Raw genomic sequence first — 21,347 nt, 5'->3', positions numbered from 1 at the left:
TGGGGGGCAATGAAGGCCATCTGGGCCCAAAGAAGCTACATTCTTTCCTCCTTTTATTTGTCCACTCACTCATTTGTTTGCAAACACTTACTGAGCACCTACCGTGTACCTGGCATATTATTTAGAGATAAGTGAGACATGGTCTCTCTTCTCTATGAGGTAGAGAAACAAACAATTATGGTGTGGTGTCCAAGGGAAGCAGAGGAGGACAGAGCAGAAGAAAAGTAGCCACAAGGAAGGCCGATGAGCCTCAGGGGGTGGGAGCTTGTCAGGGAAACCTTAGGAAATAGGATTTCTGGATGGACTTTGAAAAACAAGTAGGAGTTCAGTTTTGGTCCCATGGTTAAGTACAAAACTGTGCTCCAGGCAGAGAACACAGAATGTTCAAGGACAGAAGCATGAAGTCATCTGTATGTACAGCATGTCAGCAGCTCAGTGTGGCTGGGGAGGAGTCAGGGGTGCTGGGAGGTGAGCAGGGGCTATTCACACAAGGGCTTCTGAAGAGGTGGACTTTATCTGGGGGGCAATTGGGCTACAACAGGGAGTGTCATAGGGGGATTTGCTCCTTGAGAAAGTTCTTTGGTTGTTGAGTAAGATGTGGTCAAGAGGGGCAGGGAGGCCAGTTGAGAGATGCTGGCATAATCCAGGTGAGAAGTGAGGATGCCTGAAGAATGATGGTGGATATGGCAATGAAAATATGGCAACACATTTAAGAATTAATTAACAAGATTTGGTGATTGCATGTATTGAATATGGGGGAGGAAAGTTCTTGGTTTGGTTTAGGGCTTGTGTGGGGCCATTTGCTGAGAGGGGCCATGAGGGAAGAGCACATTGGGGGTGGAGGGAGTTGGGTTTGAATATGTTTCCAAGCATGCTCGCTTTGAGGACCCAAGGGACCTCCAGGGGAGTTGTCCTAGAGGCAGGTGGCTTTATGGCTCTGAAGTTGGACATGAGACACCAAGAAATCCCAGGAGTTGTTATGTTCTCTGGTGAGGATGGGGAGCAAGAAGAGCTTGGGGCTGGGCAGAGGAGGAAGACAGTCCAGACAGAGACAACAATGACCCAGGTTGGAGTGGGGGCAGGTTGGAGGCAGGATGGCTGGCGGCCACTGACCTGGGCAGAGAGTCGGGTCTTTGCAGGTAAGAAGGTGTGTCTTGCAGTTGGCACAATTGATGACCTCCAGTGTGGAGTGTATGTCTGTGAGAGGGGATGGGCAGGAGCCTTAGCCAAGGCCATGTGCCTCTCACCTCTCATCCCTCCCCCTGCCCCCCCTCAAGTCCCCATACATACTCACCGCAGGACTTATTGCAGGCTGCCCAGGAGGGTGAGATGGTAGAGAAACTGAGGTGCTAGGGGAGGCAGACAGAGCCAGGAAGGGTTGGGGTATCATCAAGAAAGGGAACTGAGAGAAGATGTGGACAGGCACCCAGTATGTGGGCAAGGGTGGGGATTCCTGGGGAGGGACATGGGAGGGGCTGCAGACTGGGCTTTGCTCTTCTCAGTCCTGGGGGAGGAGAAGGGCTGGGTGGTGGGCAGGGGCCAGCTCCACCTCTCACCCTTCTCCTTCAGCTTCTCAGACATCTGATTCAGCCTGTCAGTAAACACCTGTTTCTGGACATTAATCTCTTCCAGAAGTGATGGTTTATCTGAATGCAGGAGGAAGAGAAGGGTGCCCTCATCATCCACATTTTATAGGTGGAAACAATTACATAACTCAAGATTGAGAATTCAAGCCAGTTTTTTTAAACAGAAACTGCGTAGAGCACACAGATGCTGGGTGTGTCACCACTCTTCACCACACATCCCCACCCCAGGCCAGCAGGCCCTCTAGGAGTGCCTTGGGGGGGTGGGTTTTGTCAACACAAGCCTGGGGACTTCCTCACCATCTCGAAACTTCTTGATGGCTTCATCTACGTGATTGAATAATTTGGCTGTTGCTTCCTCCATATGGTCATGATCTGAGAATGGGATGTGGGATGAAGGGCAGTTGGTGGGTATAAGATCCCAGGCCAGGTAAAAGGGGCCAGCCTTGATCCCTGGGGTCTAGGCTGTGCCTCACCAAGATACCGAGGTTCTAAGAAGATATAATCCCTTTTCAAGAATAAGGAGTGGAGGCTTTGGGAGAGCTCTCTGGGTGGCCCTGGAGAGCCCCAAAGAATCTGCAGGTCATAGTCTATCAATGCAGGCAGTTGTGGCCAGCAGTGGAGGCAGCTCTTCCCATTGATGGCAGGCAAGAGACAGCCAACCAGGAGAAGCAGCATCTTCTGAGGTCTGCCCTCTGTGCTCTTACCACCCTGCCTAGCAGTTCCACATGGAATGATGGTACTCCCTCCCCCTGGAAACCACATTCTCTTTGTAGAATGAAAGTAAATTCCATAGGGTACAGTAAGGGCCAGTTATGGTACAAAACTAGGCTTTGGTGTCAGACCCAAGTCAAGGTCTCAATATCTTTCTCTAAAGATGGGGTCACTGATGTTCTTGGGGAGGATTCTTGTGAGGATCAGAGAAATGGCTTGTGCAGTCTTGTGGCTGATGGTCAGCTCTCCTAATGGTATTTACCATGTATGAAATAGTTCAACAGGCTGAAATTTGAGAGGTCAGGAGGGAGCAGCACAGAGAGAGGTTTAGTTATGTAAAGAACCTGAATCACTTTTCCGTATAGAGATGGTCAGCCAAGGCGAAGCTTATGGAACATACATCTTTTTCATGTCACATATAAACTAGCAGCTGTCTTGTGCCTGTCCAAACCAGAGGAACTTAGACAGCTATTCCTACCACAGTGTAGACAGACTGTACACAGAGTTCCAGCCTGTAATTGGATGTACAGAGAGAGAAGTAATCTTTGGGCCAGTAGTTCTTATGTGCAAGGTGCATTGAAGAAAAACAAAGCTCCTTACTCTTGAGTAAAGACAAAGCCAGTGGGATATTTGTCGCTGCTTAGCTGGTAAGCTTTGCATTTCCATGCCATGCTTACAATCAGCTTCTGAGTGTCTGAGGCTGGATTATGAGCAGCTGAAAGCCACCAGGCATTTGAAGAATGCTTCTTACATGAACAAGAGAAAAAAACAATAGCAAGAAATCAAAACAAAAGCAAACAAAAACCATAGGAAAAAGAAAGGGTACAAAGATAGAATAGGAAGCAAAAGAAAACTTAGAACCCCACTATTTAAATAAAGTATTTCTTCTCCAGACAAGAAGAGGCTGCTCTGTAAAGGAAAAATAGAATAACAAATAGTTATTTGAGAAAAATAACTATTATCATATAAAAATATGATAGCAGGAATTAAAAAAAATTCCATACAAGTGTTAGGAGATAAGTTTCAGAAATCTCCCAGACAGAAGTACGGAAAGACAGACACAAGAAATAGGGAAGAAATAATCAATCCATGAAATCCAATATCCAGCTAATACAAGTTTCAGAAATAAAGAACAGAGAAAATTGAGGGAAAAATTCTTTATGATAGAAATTGGGTAAGAAGTATATGCAGATAGGAATTTTATCTTATAGGGAGAGGAATTTGGAGGACAGGCATCAAGATTTGCCAGAAGAGGGGCACCTGGGTGGCTCAGTTGGTTAAGCGGCTGTCTTTGGCTCAGGTCATGATCCCAGGGTCCTGGGATTGAGCCTCACATCAGGCTCCTTGCTCAGAGGGGAGCCTGCTTCTCCCCTGCCTGCCATTCCCCCTGCTTGTGCTTGCTCCCTCTCTCTCTCTGTCAAGTAAATAAATAAAACCTTAAAAAAAATTTGCCAGAAGAAATATCAGTCAAATTGGTAAATTCTGTCAGATGGGCTGTGAGATGAGAGAGTGATTCTGAGTACTGCACAGCTGATGCTTTCCCAATGACTTTGGACAGTTTTGGGGTTAAGAAATTAGCATACTTTTTCTACTCAGGCCATGCTCTGGAAAAGAAGGCCCTGATTTCCTGGAATCAGGGCTGGGAAAAGCAGTGCTCCCTCCCCTGATGCCCTTGATACCATTCAGAGCTATGTAACTATGCAAGTCAGTAGCTTACAATGTTTGCCATCACTTGTGAGGGGGCTCTGCCCAGCCTGTGTGAGAACAGAGTATTGACAGAAATGATACAAGGAAGAAATTTTAGAAAGACATGAATTTCCATATTGAAGGGGCCCACTGAGAAGGTATCAAGGGCTAAGAATAGGAAAAACCACACCAAAGCACAGAGAAAAAACAGACCATGTACAATAATCAGAATGACTTCAGACTTCTCAAGAGAAATATAGGAAAGTAGTGGACAATGGAGCAATACTTTCATATTCTGAGAAAAATGATCCGTTTTAGAAATCCATACTGAGGAAAACATCAGTCAAGGAGGAAGAAAGACTATTTCAACTATACAAGGTTTAAAATTAACCTCTATTACCTTTTCTCAGAAAACTATTGGAGGATGTGCTCCAACTAAATGAACAAAACAAGCAAGCAAGATGATGACATGAAGTCAGGAAATGGAAAATCTAACCTTGCAGAGAGGTGAGGAAAATTTCCATAGTGACAGTTGAGGGCCACCCCAGAATGACAAGTGGTCCAAACTGTTTGGCTCTCGGGATGAAGAAAGGCCTGGAGTGGGTGGCCTAGGTCAGCCTCCTCTGGGCACTGGGTTCCTTTTCCTAATTTGCTTTGGTCTCTTTTGCTCTCTTCTGCTTTTCTCTGGCGGAAATAGTCTTTTTTCAAAATAGAGGTAGTGATGTTCAATACTCGGGCTTTTGTTTTGGGGGTGAAATAATCATAGTAGGTCTTTAGAGTGCTTTGGCCTCAGGCTATCAGGAAACTCCTGCTTAAGTAAAGGGAATATTCTGTAAGATGCAGTCATACTTGGTAGAATTCTACCCTGAGGTTTGGGGCTAAAGACCTGCAGTGTGCTATATCTTCCTTTCCCTTAGTTTATGCTTGTTCTCTGGGAAACTTGTGAGGGCAGGATTCAGGTGTCACTTTGTCCTTGGCCCAATACCATCTCAATTCACCCTCACATCCCAGTGTCAGTCAACTAAAGTGGTACCAACTCTTTGAAGTGGTATTTAAATGTAGAATCACAGAGACTGAGGGCTTGGGGAGCTTTTAATCCAACCCATTGCCTATGGCTGGTAGCTCTTCATCTATTCATTTTCTAGCCTCCACCTGTTTGCCTTGATTTCTCCTCTTATTTCTAATTTAATTCAATAGTATGTTGTGTACTTGGAATGAATTAGGAATTTGGACTGAATTAGAAGTCTAAATAATAAAGGCAGCCCTTTCCATTGTTAGGTATCTTGGGGGTATTTGAGCCTTCTTCTGTATATTGAGATCACATCCATCTTGTGCTTCCTGCTACTTGGGCATGTCTCATAACCCTGACACAGGACAGCTCATCCAGTTTTTGAAGACACAAATCAAGCTTCTTCTTTTGAGGCCAAACATCTTTTCTCTGGCCCAAGAGTTTTTTTTTTTTTTTTTTTTTAAGTTTCCATCTTAGAATATGGTTTCATGTCTCTCCCAAATTCTGATTGCTTTCCTTTCAAACCATTTCTCTCTGCCAACTGGATCAACTTTGATATTGGCAAAATTTGTTTGATACCCTCCTATCTCCATCACACATAGTTTTCTCTGCATATTACTTCATAACTAATTGCCACAAACGTAGCGGCCTAAAACAACATGCATTCATCATCGCATGATGTCTTATAGCTCAGAAGTTTGGGCAAGGCTCACCTGGGTTCTCTATTCGGGGTCTCAAAAGGCTGAAATTGTGATGTTATAGAGTTGACCCTTGAACAACATGGGTCTGAACTGTGTGGATTCACTTACAAGCACAATTTTTTTTTCAACAAATACATTATAGCACTATAAATGCATTTTTTCTTCTTTGTGATTTCTTAACATTTTCTTTTCTCTAGCTTATTGTAAGAATAAAGTATATAATACATATAACACAAAATATGTGTTAATATGCTTATATTATTGGTCAGGCTTCAAGTCAACAGTAGGCTGTTAGTAGTTAAGTTTTTGGGAAGACAAAAGTTATGTGTTGATTTTCCACTGTGTGGAAGTGGTTAGTGCCCCTAATCCCTATGTTGTTCAAGGGTCAAGTGCATATCATAACTTAATCACAGGAGCGAAATCCTTTATATTCACAGCACTGCCTTATGTTCAGGGGCAGAGGATTACACTGGGTGTGGACACCAGGGGACAGGAATATTGGGGATCATCACAGAATTCTGCCTACTACACCCCTAAATCCCAAATATTTACTCTTTGGATCTGTGATGATGTCACCAGCCCCCCTCCCCACATAATTAGTCATCAATTTGGGTTATGAAACTATGTCTCCCCATAGCCCCTTAGTGTGAAAATAAGTTGAAGGCCTAGCTGCAATGCAGCACTGACACTAACTACCTGGAGTTAGTGCATACTCCATAGGTTAAGGACATCATCCTTCCTAAGACTGACCTCATTTCTGACACTAGCCACAGGCTCTGGGGTCCCAGGCCATCTTCATTTCTAACCACTTGGCTACAAATATGGGTATTCCCACTATCCCCCAAAGTTTCGTGATTTGCTAGAAAGACTCACAAAACTCAGGCAAGTGCTATACTTATGATTATAGCTTTATTATAAATTGGGAACAACCAAATGAAGAGACAAATAGGAGGGTCGCAAATGCGAAGCTTCTGTGTCTTCAGGATGCATCACCCTCCTGGTACATTCCTTCTCCAGGAAGCTCACCTAAGCTTCAGTGTCCACAATTTTTTTTTCCCTGATATTTATTTATTTATTTTTATTCTTATGTTAATCCCCATACATTACATCATTAGTTTTAGATGAAGTGTTCCATGATTCATTGTTTGTGCATAACACCCAGTGCTCCATGCAGAATGTGCCCTCCTCAATACCCACCACCAGGCTAACCCATCCTCCCACCCCCCTCCCCTCTAGAACCCTCAGTTTGGTTTTCAGGGTCCATCGTCTCTCATGGTTCGTCTACCCCTCCGATTTCCCCCGCTTCATTCTTCCCCTCCCGCTACCTTCTTCTTCTTCTTCTTTTTTTCTTAACATATATTGCATTATTTGTTACAGAGGTACAGATCTGAGATTCAACAGTCTTGCACAATTCACAGCGCTTACCAGAGCACATACCCTCCCCAGTGTCTATCACCCAGTCACCCCATCCCTCCCACCCCACCCCCCACTCCAACAACACTCAGTTTGTTTCCTGCGATTAAGAATTCCTCATATCAGTGAGATCATATGATACATGTCTTTCTCTGTTTGACTTATTTCACTCAACATAATACCCTCCAGTTCCATCCACGTCGTTGCAAATGGCAAGATCTCATTCCTTTTGATGGCTGCATAATATTCCATTGTATATATATACCACATCTTTTTTTTTTTTTTAAGATTTTATTTATTTATTTGACAGAGAGAGAGACAGCGAGAGAGGGAACACAAGCAGGGGGAGTGGGAGAGGGAGAAGCAGGCTTCCTGCCGAGCAGGGAGCCCGATGCGGGACTCGATCCCAGGACCCTGGGAACATGACCTGAGCCGAAGGCAGACGCTTAACGACTGAGCCACCCAGGTGCCCTATACCACATCTTCTTTATCCATTCATCTGTTGATGTAGTGTCCACAATTTTTATTGGGGTTTCATTGTATAGACATGATTGAATCATTGGCTTATGTGATTCAACTCAACCTCCATCTTCCCCCTCCTCCTGGAGGTTGGGCAGATATCACCTGGATCAAAGTCCAAACACTCTAAACACATGGTCTTTCTGGCCTGGCCAGATCCCATCTTGAGTCATTGCCTTAGCCTGAAGTCAGCAGTAAGCCCCCCGTAAGTAGCAAAGACACTCCTATCACTCAGGTTAAATCCAAGGATTTAGAGGTTACCTCCTGGGAACCAGAGAGAAAGGCCAGCCAGATTCTTTACTATATGACAACAGCACATAAAGTCATTATTACTCATTAACATTTTGGCTTGAATACACCTGGATTCAGTCTTTGTAATGCTTCTGGGCTCTGTTGGAACCTTCTGAGAGGTCCTCAAGTTCCAGGCCCAACCTTTTGATTCACAGGTGCTGAACTGTGGGGATATCAGGGTAGTAGCAATCAGAGATCTAGGGACTAGTGGAACATTATGAGGGCATCTATTTTCACAGAGTGTACAACCAGATTAGCTCAGTTGGTCAGCAAAACTATCTTAGAGGTTATTAGCTTGTAAATCCAGTGCAGTTATTACAAGGAAGCTTATTTGAAAGGGTGTTTGATAAATCCACAAGGCTGGTGTCTGCTTGGTCAATGCCTTTACAAAAGGTTGGATTTAGTTGTTTGATTTTTTTTAATGAAAAAAAACCCCCAAAATTTCTCGCCTGATGACCCATAATAAATGAAATATTCATTTCATTTTCTTTCTGGTTAAAACTCCTGTCTTGAAATGCTTTGTTGTATCTACTTAGAATGATCAGTGGGGACGCCTGGGGAGATTTCTCCTGCAGAACTTGTTGGTAGAGAATATTAAAATTGCATGAAGCCACTCATGTAATTTTAATAACCATCAAAAGAATTTTGACTAGAATTGGGAGGAATTTAAAGTGAAATGTTTCCTCTGGGAAAGGCTGAGGCCATGGTCCTTTGGTATTCAAGGAGGCAAGGTCAAACATCTATAGGATATTTCGTCATCCACTTCTGTTTCAAGTTAGAGACATTATCTCCACGATCAAGGGTCAAGGAAAGAGGGTCTTCAAGACTAGGAACTCCTGGCCATCTTCTTGCTGCTTCTAGAGAATCATGCAGGTTGAGAGATGAACATGGCCTTAATGGGGCTCAGTGACCCATGTGTTCTTCCCAAGAGGAATGAGCTGAGGCCCACTGTGGGAACTGACAAAGGTTCAAATGCAGCCCTGTGCTTTCCAGACCAAGGCTTACCACCCTCACACCATCTATCTCTCAAGTTTTCCATTTTATGCTCACTGAGCTCCTGCATCCATAAAGCCTACTCAGGTTTTTCTGTCTCACAGGGATTTCCACATCTTCTGATCCTTCTGAAGGCCATGTCTAAGTTTTTCATTAGGTAATTAGTTGTGTGCTGATTTGGGACACATTTTTTACTATTGATTTAAAATGGCATTAAAATCCAGTGTAAGCCATGCTCCCCCCAGACCTTACCAGCCTGCTTTTTAAATATGGGGTCACAATCACAGTAACATTTCTCTGGGTCATCTCCTTTTTGCAAGGTCTCATCTCTCACGGCTCTCCTGCTGTTAGTAGTTTGGGCAGTCCTCAGGGCATGTCTCTCCTGTGGTTGTGAGCACAATTCATGCAGCTGGCCTGAAGTGTCTGCTCCTGTCTCTGAATGTGAGCTCCCCATTGCCACTTTCCACACACAGTGTTCTTAGCTTCTTCTTCCTACTTTGGATGCAGGGGGTTCTGACTTCTTGCTGAGAGCCTAGGACTCTCCTGATTGCCCTTATGAGACCCCAACTGCTACCCAGGAGAAGAAGGGGAAATGGCTCCTCTCATTCAGTCGCAAGTTAAAAGCAGAATGTCTGTGTTCTAAGGCTCTGGAGTAATTCTGATATTACTTGCTTTCTTCCATTGGTTATACGTAGTAGCCCTTGACGCAAGCTTTCTCATCTCCTCTCTTTGTTCCTTACAGTAAGTTCTTTCTCATAGGCTCCTTGAAAAAAAGAATGGGACCTTTCCAGAAGTCTTGAAGGCAGGTCTGAATTCTAAAGTAAATGTAGCAGGTAGAAGCAATGGCTGCATTTATGCTGGTCAAAAGTGGTCTTGATGGGACAAGTCTCCGGTTCCCAAACGGGGTATTTGTTTTCCCTGGAGAAACAGCAGAAGAGGCAGAGAATCCTCAGGTATGGGAAGACTCCACCCTCCATGGCTCTTTGGTTTTTGGTGCTTGCATAGAGCACAACAGGGCCTTTGGCTGTTGGAAGGCCATAGCTATGTTGGGGACTAGAACATCTCTCTGATGAGTGGGCCATCAAGGCTGATATGGTATATACCTGAAGTTAGGAGCATGTGCTACTGCCAAGAATGTTGGACATCTTTGAAGGACATAGGGGCTCCCTGTCCTTTCATGAAATAAGAGATACTGGGATCATAGGTCTATGCAAAGCCCTAAGCACAGACTTGTTCATCAGTAAGGAAGGACACAGTCTTAAGGCCAATGGTGGGTGCACATAGCTAAGGGATCTGCAAAGAGGAATTAAGGGGCTCAGTCAGAGCAGGAAACCAAAGTGGTGGTGGCCTGCTCCTGCCTGAAGGTCTTCAGTCCTGGGGACATGAACACAGAGAAGTTTTGTGTCTGCGAGTGGACTCTAATTATGCAAACCCTGCTAGCCACACTGAGGGTCACAGGCCTAGGGCCCCAGGTGAATGGACACCATGGCCACTGCCATTCACCACTATCTAAGAAGCAGTAGAGATGGGGTGAAGGGATAGACTGGGTTTACTGTGGTACTTCCTCCTTGCAGAAATAAGGAAACAGGGAACAAATGTCCATGCAATCTTTCTTGAGCTGGATCTGGGTTTGAAATCTTGCTTTGACATTTTCCTGTTGTATTATTTTGGGCCAGTTTCTTCATGTCCCTGATCCTTGTTATCTTCATCTTTAAAATGGGGATAATTAAAGCACCATCTCCTGGGGGTTTTATGAATATGTGTATCAAGGGCTTAACATAATGTGGGTGCACCCACCCACCACGTGTTTGTACATACTGCAGTATGCTTCTTACGTAAGGGTTAGCCAGTACAGATCAATAGCTGACTGCTGTTGACATTTGCATCTGGGAAGTAGTCATTTAAGCACTTATGCCTGCTGGACACTGAAAAACAATTCCTCTGTGGCTGCAGAAAATGGAGATCTAGTCAGTCCTGAAGGCTGTGAGTGGTGGGGCCACTGTGGGTGCAGGCTGGATGAGACTTCTTGAGACCAGGGAGAGCCATGCAACAGAGAAGTCCAAGTTCCTAGCTGCTGGGTGAGCTTTCCCAGCCTTCTCTGGTTGTCAGGTGCTGCGGGCCTTTCCCATCCATCTAGGAAACATCATTTACTGTGCCTGAAGCTTGCTGAGGGCTGTGCTAGGAGCTCCACAGAAATGATGGAATGAAGAGCCTTCTACCATGCCTGGGAGGAGGTGGGTGATTGCTCCCTCTGGGCTTTTTATGTTGCTGGGAAGCTAAAGGGTAGGCAGTAATGGATGTGGACTGTGGGGGATGAGGTCTAGCCTGGAGTGGATGCTCAGTAGGGCTATTTATTAGGGGCAGGCCTGGACCTGGTTTGGCAGCCAGTTGGAGGGCACAGGAAGGGCCGGAGGGTTCTTTATCTCTTGTTGGGAGCTGGGCTGTGCTGTCTGCTGCCTGCCAGGCCCTGCTCTGTGCTGCCATACTTCTAGTAAACTCCTCCTCCCATTCTTCATCCTCTCTAGCCACAGTTGCAGCCAGAGATTCCCCAGGGATCTGGAATTTGTCTTCTGGTGTGAAGTCCCCACAAGGCAGTGGACTAGGTGAATCGGCTCTGGGTGTCTCCATGGAGGGGAGGGTGATATGCAGCACACTCCCATGCCTCTTCCTACTCCTTTCCTGGCTTCCACACCTGGAGCCTGCATGTTCTCACTGCCTTCCTAGCCACAGCTGCTTTTTGGGAAAAAAATCTGCTCCTCCTCACTTACATTTCAGTGTGTACCAGGATGTCCTTTCAGTTGGGAGTATTTGACTTTCTTGCTGTGGAAGGAGGGGATTTGTCCTCTGTATTTTAACCTTCACAGGGACACAGCTATCATTCAGAACCTGCTGTGAGCCAGGTGCTTTATCCACATAATCACATTTAATCTTTACAGTAATTGCATCAGTCCAGGTGGGCAAGGTTGGGCTCTAACCACACACCCTCACCTTTCAGTGGCCTAAAAAAACAAAGACTTATTTGTCCTCTATGCTACTTATCCATATAGGTTGACTGCGTCTCTGCTCATCAGAGCCACTCAGAGATTTGGACAGATAATGCAGCCCCTCTTTTGGATCTTGTGGAGCACCATACCAAAGGGAGAAGAGAGTGTGGGAGGGTCTTATGTGGGCACTTAAAAGCTGTAGCAGCATAAGCAGTAGAGGTTGCTTCCACTCACAAGTCATAGGTAGATCTAGTCATATGGCCTTTTCTAACCTCAGTCATGTGGTCACTTACAAAACTGTGGTCACCTCACAGACATGACATTTTGTAAAGTGGCTGGAAAGAGCCTTTCTGCTAAGACCCCCTCCTCCCCAACTGGCTCCCCATACCCTTCCCCCACCCCCAGCCCCCGGCTGAGAGGAGAAACAGCAATGCTTGGTGACCAGCAAGGGTGATCACCACACCAGCCTGGGAGGCAAGTGTGAGCATCCCCATGGGACGTGCACCTGCTATGAGTCACTTCTGTGGGCAATGTGATGAAACAGCAGATAAAAACCCAGATCTCTCTGACTTGAAGATCCATGCTCAGGGTGAATAGTTTTACCTTTTCAGCTTGTTAATTTTTATTATCAAAAGTCATTTATAGAATTTTAAAAGTGTTTTAAACTCACACAGAGCTCCAGCTTAGAAAATTGTCATGCCAGCTACATGCAAAAGAATGCAACTGGACCACTATCTTATACCATACACAAAAATCAACTAAAAATGAATTAAAGTCTTAAATGGAAGACCTGAAACTATAAAAGTCTTAGAAGAGCACATAGTAAGCTCTTTGATATTGGTCTTAGAGATATTTTTTTGAATCTGTTTTCTTAAGCAAGGGCAACAAAGACAAAAATAAACAAATGGAACTACATAAAACTAAAGAGCTTTTGCACAGTGAAGGAAACAATCAAAATAAAAAGGTATTTGCAAATGATATATCTCATAAGGGGTTAATATGCAAAATATATAAAGAACTCAGTTTAGTATTTAAAAAATATGTTTTAAAAATGGGCAGAGGAACCGAATAGACATTTTTCCAAAGAAGACATCCAGATGGCCAACCGACACATGGGAAGATGCTCATCATCACTGATCATCAGGAAATACAAATCAGAACCATAATGAGATATCACCTTGCACCTGTCAGAATGGCTAGTCTCAAAAAGACAAATAACAAGTTTTGGTGAGAATGTGGAGAAAAGGAAACCATTGTTCACTGTTGGTGGGAATGTAAATTGGTGCAGAGGTACAGTCTTCCACTTACAAAATAAAAAAGTCATGGGATGTACTGTACAGCATGGGGAATACAGTCAACAGTATTGTAACAACTTTGTATGGTGACGGATGGTAACTAGACTTACCATGGTGACCATTCCGTAATATATAGAAGTTGAATCACTATGTTGTGCACTTGAAACTAATAAAATATTGTCAATTCAATTATTCTTCAATTAAAAAGAAAATTGTCATGTCCTCAGGAAACCCAAACAGGAAATGTTTGGGGGCAATCAATGATATCGGTCACTGTCCTGTCCCCTGCTGTCCCTCCAGCAGGGCTCTGTAGCTCAATCAGAAGGCACTGAGGCAGGAAAAGAAAGGGTGTCTGGGTGAAGCTCCATTGCATGGGTGAGCTCATGTGACGGGGTGTGGCTATCCTGATTTTATACATGTAGAAAGAAAGGCTCAGAGAGAGTAAGGGACCTGCTGGTGCCACAAAGAGAGGAGCTGCAAGGTGAGGCCATCTGAACCCTATCCTGAGCCCTGCTCTGAGCATGGCCCCACACAGCCAGTTAAGACACCCCACTTGCCCAGGAGTGTTAGGCTGAGCAAGTGATCCTGGATGGGGGACATTTGAGGGTATTTAAGTCTGTAGGAGACACTAGGTGCCAGTGAGGATGGCTGGCTGTGTCTGACAGTTTCTGGTCCAAGAACTCTGGCGCTTGGTGTGCCCCTGGGGTTCAGGGAAGCAAAAGCCAGGACAAAGAGCAAGAAAGGAAGACTATAGGTTCCCCAAGCACTGGGGGTCACGGCCCAGTGTGAGGGTGCAGGGTGTCATGATCACCTGGCTCCTCAATGTCCCTCTCTGTGGGCTGTGCAGTTCCCAGGGGCTGGAGGCTGGAACCTCCAGGCCCTACTTGAGGCTAGGGCAGCCATCCAGGAAGGCCCCCCTGCAGCAAGGGGGCCCCATCAATCAGTCAGGCTCCAAGGGACCAAGCATCTGCAGCTGAAATTTTCCTTCCTACATTTTTTCTCTTCCCTGGCATTTTGTCTGGAGGGGAGGTTGACAATGGACACTGATCAAAGTTTGTAGATACCATGGCCCTCAGTCCTCCTGGTAGCTGCATAGGGCAGACAATTCTATGTACATTTTAAGGATGAAGGGACCAAGGGTTAGGGAGATCAGAGTGGTTGTCTGAGGCTGCCCAGTTAATGACAGGCAGAGCAAGGCATTGATCCAGGCCTCTGAGCTCGAGGCCAGTGCTGTCTGCATACTGACCAATGTGAGGAGAGGGCCAAGAGGTGTGGAGGTTGTGTGGGGTGCAGGGCACCCTGCTGGATCCTGGATGACGCTCTTGCTGATGCAGTTGTGGGGACATTGAGGCCCAGAGAGGAACTAATGCCTTCACAAAAAGGGATGGAAGATCTGCAAGCCTGCTTTTTGGTGGGAAGTGGGGTAGGCTCTGGGAGGGGGTGGGAGGTCCCCAAAATGGACAGCATGAGGAGAGATGCTGCAGGGGAGGAGAGAGGTTCCCCAGGCTTGAGGGAACACGGCTGTCTGACAGGTAGTTTTGGATCACTTATATATTTATAAATAAGGAACAGCTTTCTGACTCACAGTGTCCCTGCTCTGTGCAAGCTCCAGGGTCAGAGAGATTCAGTCAGAATCTCAGCACAGTTTCTAACCAGCCATATGGCCTTGGGCAAGTCATTTACCCCCTAGGGGTAAACATAATGATGCCTATTTCATAGAATTGTCATGGGAATCATTTAATATCGTTAAAGAGCCCAGCGCATAGTAAGCAAGTAAATAATAATGATGGCAGTAATAAGAATAATGATGGCAGCTGCTAGCATGACTGATACCATTGCACGAAGTGGGGCTTTAAGAGCGGCCAGCACCACTACACGTCAAGCCACGACTGCGTGGGAGGCGGGCTGGTGGCTACAGAGACCTCCACGGTGGAGGGAGACTGAACCTGGTCATGTGTCGGTCCCTCCACCTGACTTTGATGCTGGCTTTGGTGCGCTGAGTGATCTTGGACAGAGATATTTGCCCTTCTGGGACCTCAGTTTGTTCGTTAGTAAGCTCTCCTCTCTTACCTGAATGATGGGATGACAATCTGACCCAGCGCAGCTTCCTGTGGGTGGTGAAGCCCTGCGTCTGACTGGGAGAATGAGAAATGGCTCTGTGTGCAGAGCTAAGGGCTAAGGATGACTTTCCTGGGATATGGTGCTTCCTCACAGTTCCTCTGGTGCTTTGAGCTAACAACACCCCTCCGCTGGCTTTAGCCCAGGGCAGTTGGCTTGAGAACCTGGTCTTCCACACAGTCCTTTAATGGGCCCTGTGCTCACTGAAGCAAAGTGCACAAAAACTCCCTGTAAATGCCTGGTAATGTGGCTCAGAATTGGGCCCTGCAGGATTATTAGAGCCATCCATCTTAATTATGCTGAAAATCACTTACGCGCTTTACATAATAAAGCTGCATTTACAATTTCCCAGCTCTGAGCCAAGGCTGGCAGGGCTCTCACTCTCTGGGTGGGGCATTTTTCTTAAGCCACATTTCCTCGTTTCCCCTCCCTGGGTGTTTAACTCCCCTTCTTTCCTGGACCCTGGGCCCCGGGCTGGGCTGTGTGGGGACTAAGCCCTCCTATAGAGGGCACTGCTTATATCCTTCACACCCAATGTCTTACTTAACCCTTAGCATGACCCTGTGAGGTCTGTGTGCTTATTGCCATTTTACAGATGAGAAAACAGGCTCAGAAAGGCTGCCTAAAGCAACACAGTTAAGAAATGTTGGCTCTAAGGAGAAAAGCTCCTCTTCTGCCTTCCACGGGGTGTCTTCAGATGCCTCCCTTCTGCCCAGCAACCTCACCTCCCCAGTTTCACTTCTGGGGTTTTAGGAAGCAGTGATGAGAAGAAATGATTTCCTCTTCTAAGGCAGCCCCCACCCCGCTCACCGGATAGCCCCAGAAAACATGCACACACACCACACACACACTACCACTACATACCACCCACACTGTACACAAATACCACCACACCACACACCACGCACATACACCATACACACACTACTACCACCACCACCATGCACCACCACACACTGCACACACGCTACCACCACCACCACACACCACCCACACACCGCACACATACACCATACACACACACCACCACCATCACACACCACCACATACTTCACACACACACACTACTACCACCATACGCTGTACACACACACTACTACCACCACACACTACCCACACACTGCACACACACCACCATCACCACACATTACACACACACTACCACTATCACCACACACCACCACACACCACACACACACACTACCACCACCACACACCACCCACATACACTATACACACATACCACCACCATATATCACCCCCACACACCACCACACATACCACCGCTACCCTCACCACACATACCACTCACACTGCACACACACACACCACCACCACCATACACCACCCACATATACCATACATGCACACCACCACCACATCACCCATATACACTGCACAGACACATCACCACACAACACCCACACACTGCACACACACCACCACCACTACCACCACCACATACCATACACATGGCACACACACATACACACCACCACATACTGCCCGCACACATGCACATGTCACCACACATACCTGAAACACATACACCACGCATGTATGCACACATTGCACACTCATGTACCATCTCCCACTCATAAGCCACTCCCCATCTAGTTCAGACCTTGGTCTCTCCAGCAGAGCATCATCATGCAGGGTAATGCTGGGTTTCCCATGCCCTGTGCACGTGGGGTGGACCCTGAAGGTAAGGACTTAGTTGGGCTGTGAGCTATTCAGGAAGAAAGTGTGCTTTGGAGTCAGTCTCAGGAATTGGCCTCCCCCATGAGGCAGGAGCTGAAGGAGCCCAGGGAAGGGCTCAGGTCCAAAGCAGAGTATATCGCTATTGGTGCTTGGGTCTGAGGGACCCCTCCTGTGGATCTTGAGATGACTGGGAACTTAAAGTATAGCTAAAGGCCAAATATCAGAAGCCAGCAAAAAAAAAAAAAAAAAAAAATAGAGATTCAGCATATGTCAACTGTGCCCACATCCTTGTGCCATTTTGCCCAAGGGGAGATGAGCCGTGGCTTTGGGCCATGGAGGAGTTAGGAAAGGGAAGGGGAGGTCAGGGGAAGGCAGAATGGGGAAGAGCAGAGGACTGCAGGGGTCAGCAGGGGCTTGGGGTTCTTGAGGGAAAGGAGGAGTGTGGGAGGTGAGAAAGAGGAGGCTGGCAGAATCAGATGTTGGAACTCAGGCAGGGTCTACTGCTAACAGGAGGTTCACCCAAAGGGAAGCTCAGGGGAGAGGCCCAGTGCCTGCTGTGATAGGGGGTCAGCAGGAGCCTCTTGCAACCTATGGCCCACGCAAGGGAGGAGGAACTGAATTGAGATCCAGCCAGTCAGGAGCATGTGAAGATGGAACCGTATGGTCTGCCAGGCCACAACCATCAGGGGCAAGAGGGGCTCTGGACATGAACCTGGCAGACATAGCATAGTGGATGGTGGCTGGGGAGGGTCAGTGACATGTTCCTTATTTCATACAAAGGGTCCATGAATTGCAAGACCACAGAAGTACCTTCCAGCACAAACACTGACCAGGAGAGGCAGTGTTTGGAGTCCTTTAGAGTACCCCTTGCCCTGTGAAAAGCAGCAGCAACAGTGGGCTGATGAATGAGCTTCTACTCCAAGGGCCAGACAGCTGCCTTCCCTGCTGACTTAGCACAGGGAAAGCTGCCCGGGCAGAAATGTTTCTAAGAGAAGAAAAACACGAGTCTCATGGGCCAATCTGATAGTGTGGGATATCATGATGGAGTCAGGTTTAAGAGGGGCACAAGGGGTGGGGGTGGAAGCTCCAGGCTTGAGGACCTAGTCAGAGCATGAGACTCACAACTCCAACCAAGTCCTAACCAGAGATCCCCTGGAAGGTGCTGTTTACTCTTCTGGGGAGCATAGAACAGCCACTGCCTGGAAAATCAGCAGCAGGACAAACGTGCTTCAGGCCAAGGAGCAAATTTTTGTTGATGGCCTACCAGGCACCTGATGGTTGGCCCATGTTAATTCTGGGATTTATGTTTCCTGGTTCCCATATGAGGAATCTGAGAACCAATAGAAACCCCGGACAGCTACTGGGGGAAGGCAGGATGGACCTGCCAGGCCTGTCTTGCCTGTACCCACCGCCTCCTTGGCCCCTTCACACCTCCTCTTTCTAGCATCTCCCTAACTTGGAGGCTGGGAGTGTGGGGTTTCCCAGAGGTTTCCTAGAGAGATGGTGTACTGAAGTTCTCCAGAGAAACAGAACCAGTAGGATATCTACATTCACTATAAGGAATTAACTCACATGGTTATGGAGGTTTGCCAGTCCCAAATCCACAGAACCAGTATTCCAGTTTGAGCCCAAAGGCCAGAAGCTACAGAGAGCCGATGTTGCAGTTTGAATGCCTACAGGCAGGAAGAATTCTCTTTTGCTCAGTGAGGGTGAACCTTTTGTTCTATTTAGGCCATCAACTGATTGGATGAGGCCCACCCATACTAGGGAGCATAATCTGTTTTCCTCAGTGTACAGATTTAAATGTTAATCTCATCTGGAAACACCCTCAAAGACACACCCAGAATAGCGTTTGACCAAATATTTAGACACCCTGTGGCCCAGTCAAGTTGACACATAAAATGAACCATCATGGATGGAGTATATTTTGGTGGGGCAGGGGCCAGTGGTATAGCCACGGCAGCTGCCTAGTCATGAGGCTCAGTATCTCTGAGCCTCAGTTTTCTCATCTGTATAAGGCATGCTGTGAGCATGAGAGACGTTTTACTGGATTGGTGCCACCCATCATCTCATGACATGCTTAGCCCATGGCATTGCTCTGTCAGGCTCGCGTTGCTCAGTCTCAACTGTCCCTCCCAGAAGGGAGCCACACAGGCAATGGTAGTAATGTTCCCAAGCACTCACCCTCTTTTTCTTGGCCATGATTACTGCAAACCACCTGTAGCTGATGTCTGCAGAGCTGAGGATGATACACTGTGGTGCTCCTTGGAGCCACAGAGCCACAAGCCTATGGATTCTCTGAGGTCTCTGTGACCTCCAGTATTACTTGGTTCCCCAGAGGCTGACTATCTAAGGGCAGAAGAGCCAGTGAGTTATAAGTAGGGCTCAAAACACTGGCATTTGCTGTGTGGAGAGAGAGATGGGGGTGCTTCCCTCCTCTTTATTTTGACATGTCCTGGTCTTGACTCAGTATCAACCCCCAGGCCTCCGAGCTGGCTGGGGAGGTGATTCCAGTGGGACGCTGGTCCCACATCTTATGTCTTGACATGCTCCTAAAACCAAATTAAGTGGAAGAACACCAGGCTTCTTAATTATGTAGCAAGATTTAAAGCAATTTGAAAACCAGCTACATGAAACTGTCAGAGTGGAATAGATGTCAAACTGGCAAAAGAAACAACTAATTGGGATCAGATTTCATGGCATCCTTTGCTCACACTCACCTGTGCCAACAAGACAAATGACTTGCTGGGGAATCAGATGAGTTCCAGGGCCCCGTGAATGTGCTGGACACTGCCATCCTGGACAGAAGGCTTCTTGTCCATACAACCATCTCCAGACTGCAGTTTTCCTACTAGGTGGGGCACAAATGTGTATAAGCCATATGCCTCCCCTAGGGGTCCTATTGGGAGTTGGGACATATACATAGGAGGCAGTTGTAGGAGATGAAGCCATGTGCACAGAGCAGAATTCCAACCAAAGGCAGCCAGAGGCCAGCTTTCTGAGGCCTAGCTAGCCAGGGTCATCCTGTGCTATATTTCTTTACCCACATCCAACATAGTCCCTATCCCACCTGCTGACCTTGCTTTCTCTCTGGGTCCCCAGCACCAGAGCCTGGTGCAGTGTAGGTGGGAAAGAACATTTGTTGAATGGGTGGATGGGTGGAGGGCTGACTGGATGGTTGTGTGGGTGGGTAGATGGATGGATGGATGGATGGATGGATGGATAAATGGATGGTGGGTAAGTGAGTGGGTGGTGGTGAGTGGGTGCCATGTCATTGAGTGGAGTGTGACTTTCCTTCTGTAGGGTAGAGGCTCTCTCTCCTTTAGGGCTTATCTGGTACTGGGGATCCTTTGTTCTCTATCTCTGAAAGGCTGAAGTCAGGTAGATTCTTGGTTATATGGGGTTGGGGGATGCTGAGTAATTTAGACCAGATCCTTTTCATATTATGGTGCTCAATTTATTGACAAGTAAGCTGGAAGCCCCATATCCCACTTCAGGGCAGCTGAGTATGGGGTCCCTGGTTTTCAGTGAGGGCAATATAGTGTGGGGGGAAGGTCTTTAAATTCAGTATAGGAAGCAGGAGATGGCACAGGGGAATAAACTCACAGAAGCAATGTATTTTGGATTCTGGCTTGCAGGCTAGGGAGGGCCTCCTAAACCTGTCTTATTTCCCATGAGATCCAGAAGAGAGCAGGCTTCTAAGGTGCGAGGTTCTCTGGGCCTGCCCTTCCTCTTCCCAAAGCCTATCAGGCTGTCAGCCTCCAGTGGGAACTGAGAGGCTCTGTGGGCCTCTCACACAGTGGTCACACAGTGGTCTGGGTGCTCCTCCTTCCCTCCCCTCAGTGTCATGGGATGTCAAGTGCCAAGTCCAGCCGGCCGAGGTCACTTGTTTTGGTGATGAGAAGGGGAAAAGGCTGAATTGATTGGCTTTTGTGAACAGCTGCACAAGGAGGACCTCCTCTGCTCCAGTGACCCCCAGGTGTGGAATCTTGGGTCATAAGGGAAAGGATAGAGGTTTTGTAGCCAGACACTGGCTGATAGCCCACCTCTGCCAACACTGTGCGGTGTGATCTCGGGCATATCACTTAACCTCTCTGGACCTCAGTTTCATCATCTGTAAAACTGGAAATGGCAACATATATTTAGGAGGTTTCTACGAAGGACTGAAGACGTATTTCATAGAAAACAATTCTAGCACATGGTGGGCTCCAAGTAACAGCTTGTTTACTACTGTTCTCTCAATGCAAGTAGTTTCTGTGTGAGCCAGACCTCTACTACCCAAGTTCTCCCCTGTTACAGAACACACAGAGCATGATAATGTTCTCAGGGCACACGGGGTA

General features: G+C 46.9%; 1 protein-coding gene across 1 annotated transcript; it reads right to left on the bottom strand.

The window, feature by feature from the left end:
• Nucleotides 1-564: 564 nt before the first annotated feature.
• TEX51 (testis expressed 51) lies at nucleotides 565-2,269 on the bottom strand. The gene is made up of 4 exons (XM_035006665.1): nucleotides 2,117-2,269; nucleotides 1,884-1,958; nucleotides 1,557-1,646; nucleotides 565-1,197 (listed from the first exon to the last, which is right to left on the bottom strand). Exons 1-4 carry the CDS (start codon nucleotides 2,259-2,261, stop codon nucleotides 914-916), a joined length of 594 nt encoding a protein of 197 aa, XP_034862556.1. The 5' UTR covers nucleotides 2,262-2,269; the 3' UTR covers nucleotides 565-913.
• Nucleotides 2,270-21,347: the final 19,078 nt, after the last annotated feature.

Source organism: Mirounga leonina, unplaced genomic scaffold (genome assembly GCF_011800145.1).
Source record: "Mirounga leonina isolate KUSES-001 unplaced genomic scaffold, KU_Mleo_1.0 Mir_151, whole genome shotgun sequence".
In the NCBI taxonomy this organism is placed as follows: domain Eukaryota; kingdom Metazoa; phylum Chordata; class Mammalia; order Carnivora; family Phocidae; genus Mirounga; species Mirounga leonina.
This window is presented reverse-complemented; position numbering and strand designations above follow the sequence as displayed.

Coding starts and splice junctions, on each gene's coding strand:
- TEX51 (XM_035006665.1), bottom strand. CDS start 2,261: ATGCTGCTTCTCCTGGTTGGCTGTCTCTTGCCTGCCATCAATGGGAAG. Junction 1,959..2,116: donor ACCCAGAGAGCTCTCCCAAA/GCCTCCACTCCT, acceptor TCCCATTCTCAG/ATCATGACCATATGGAGGAA. Junction 1,647..1,883: donor CATCAAGAAGTTTCGAGATG/GTGAGGAAGTCC, acceptor TCCTGCATTCAG/ATAAACCATCACTTCTGGAA.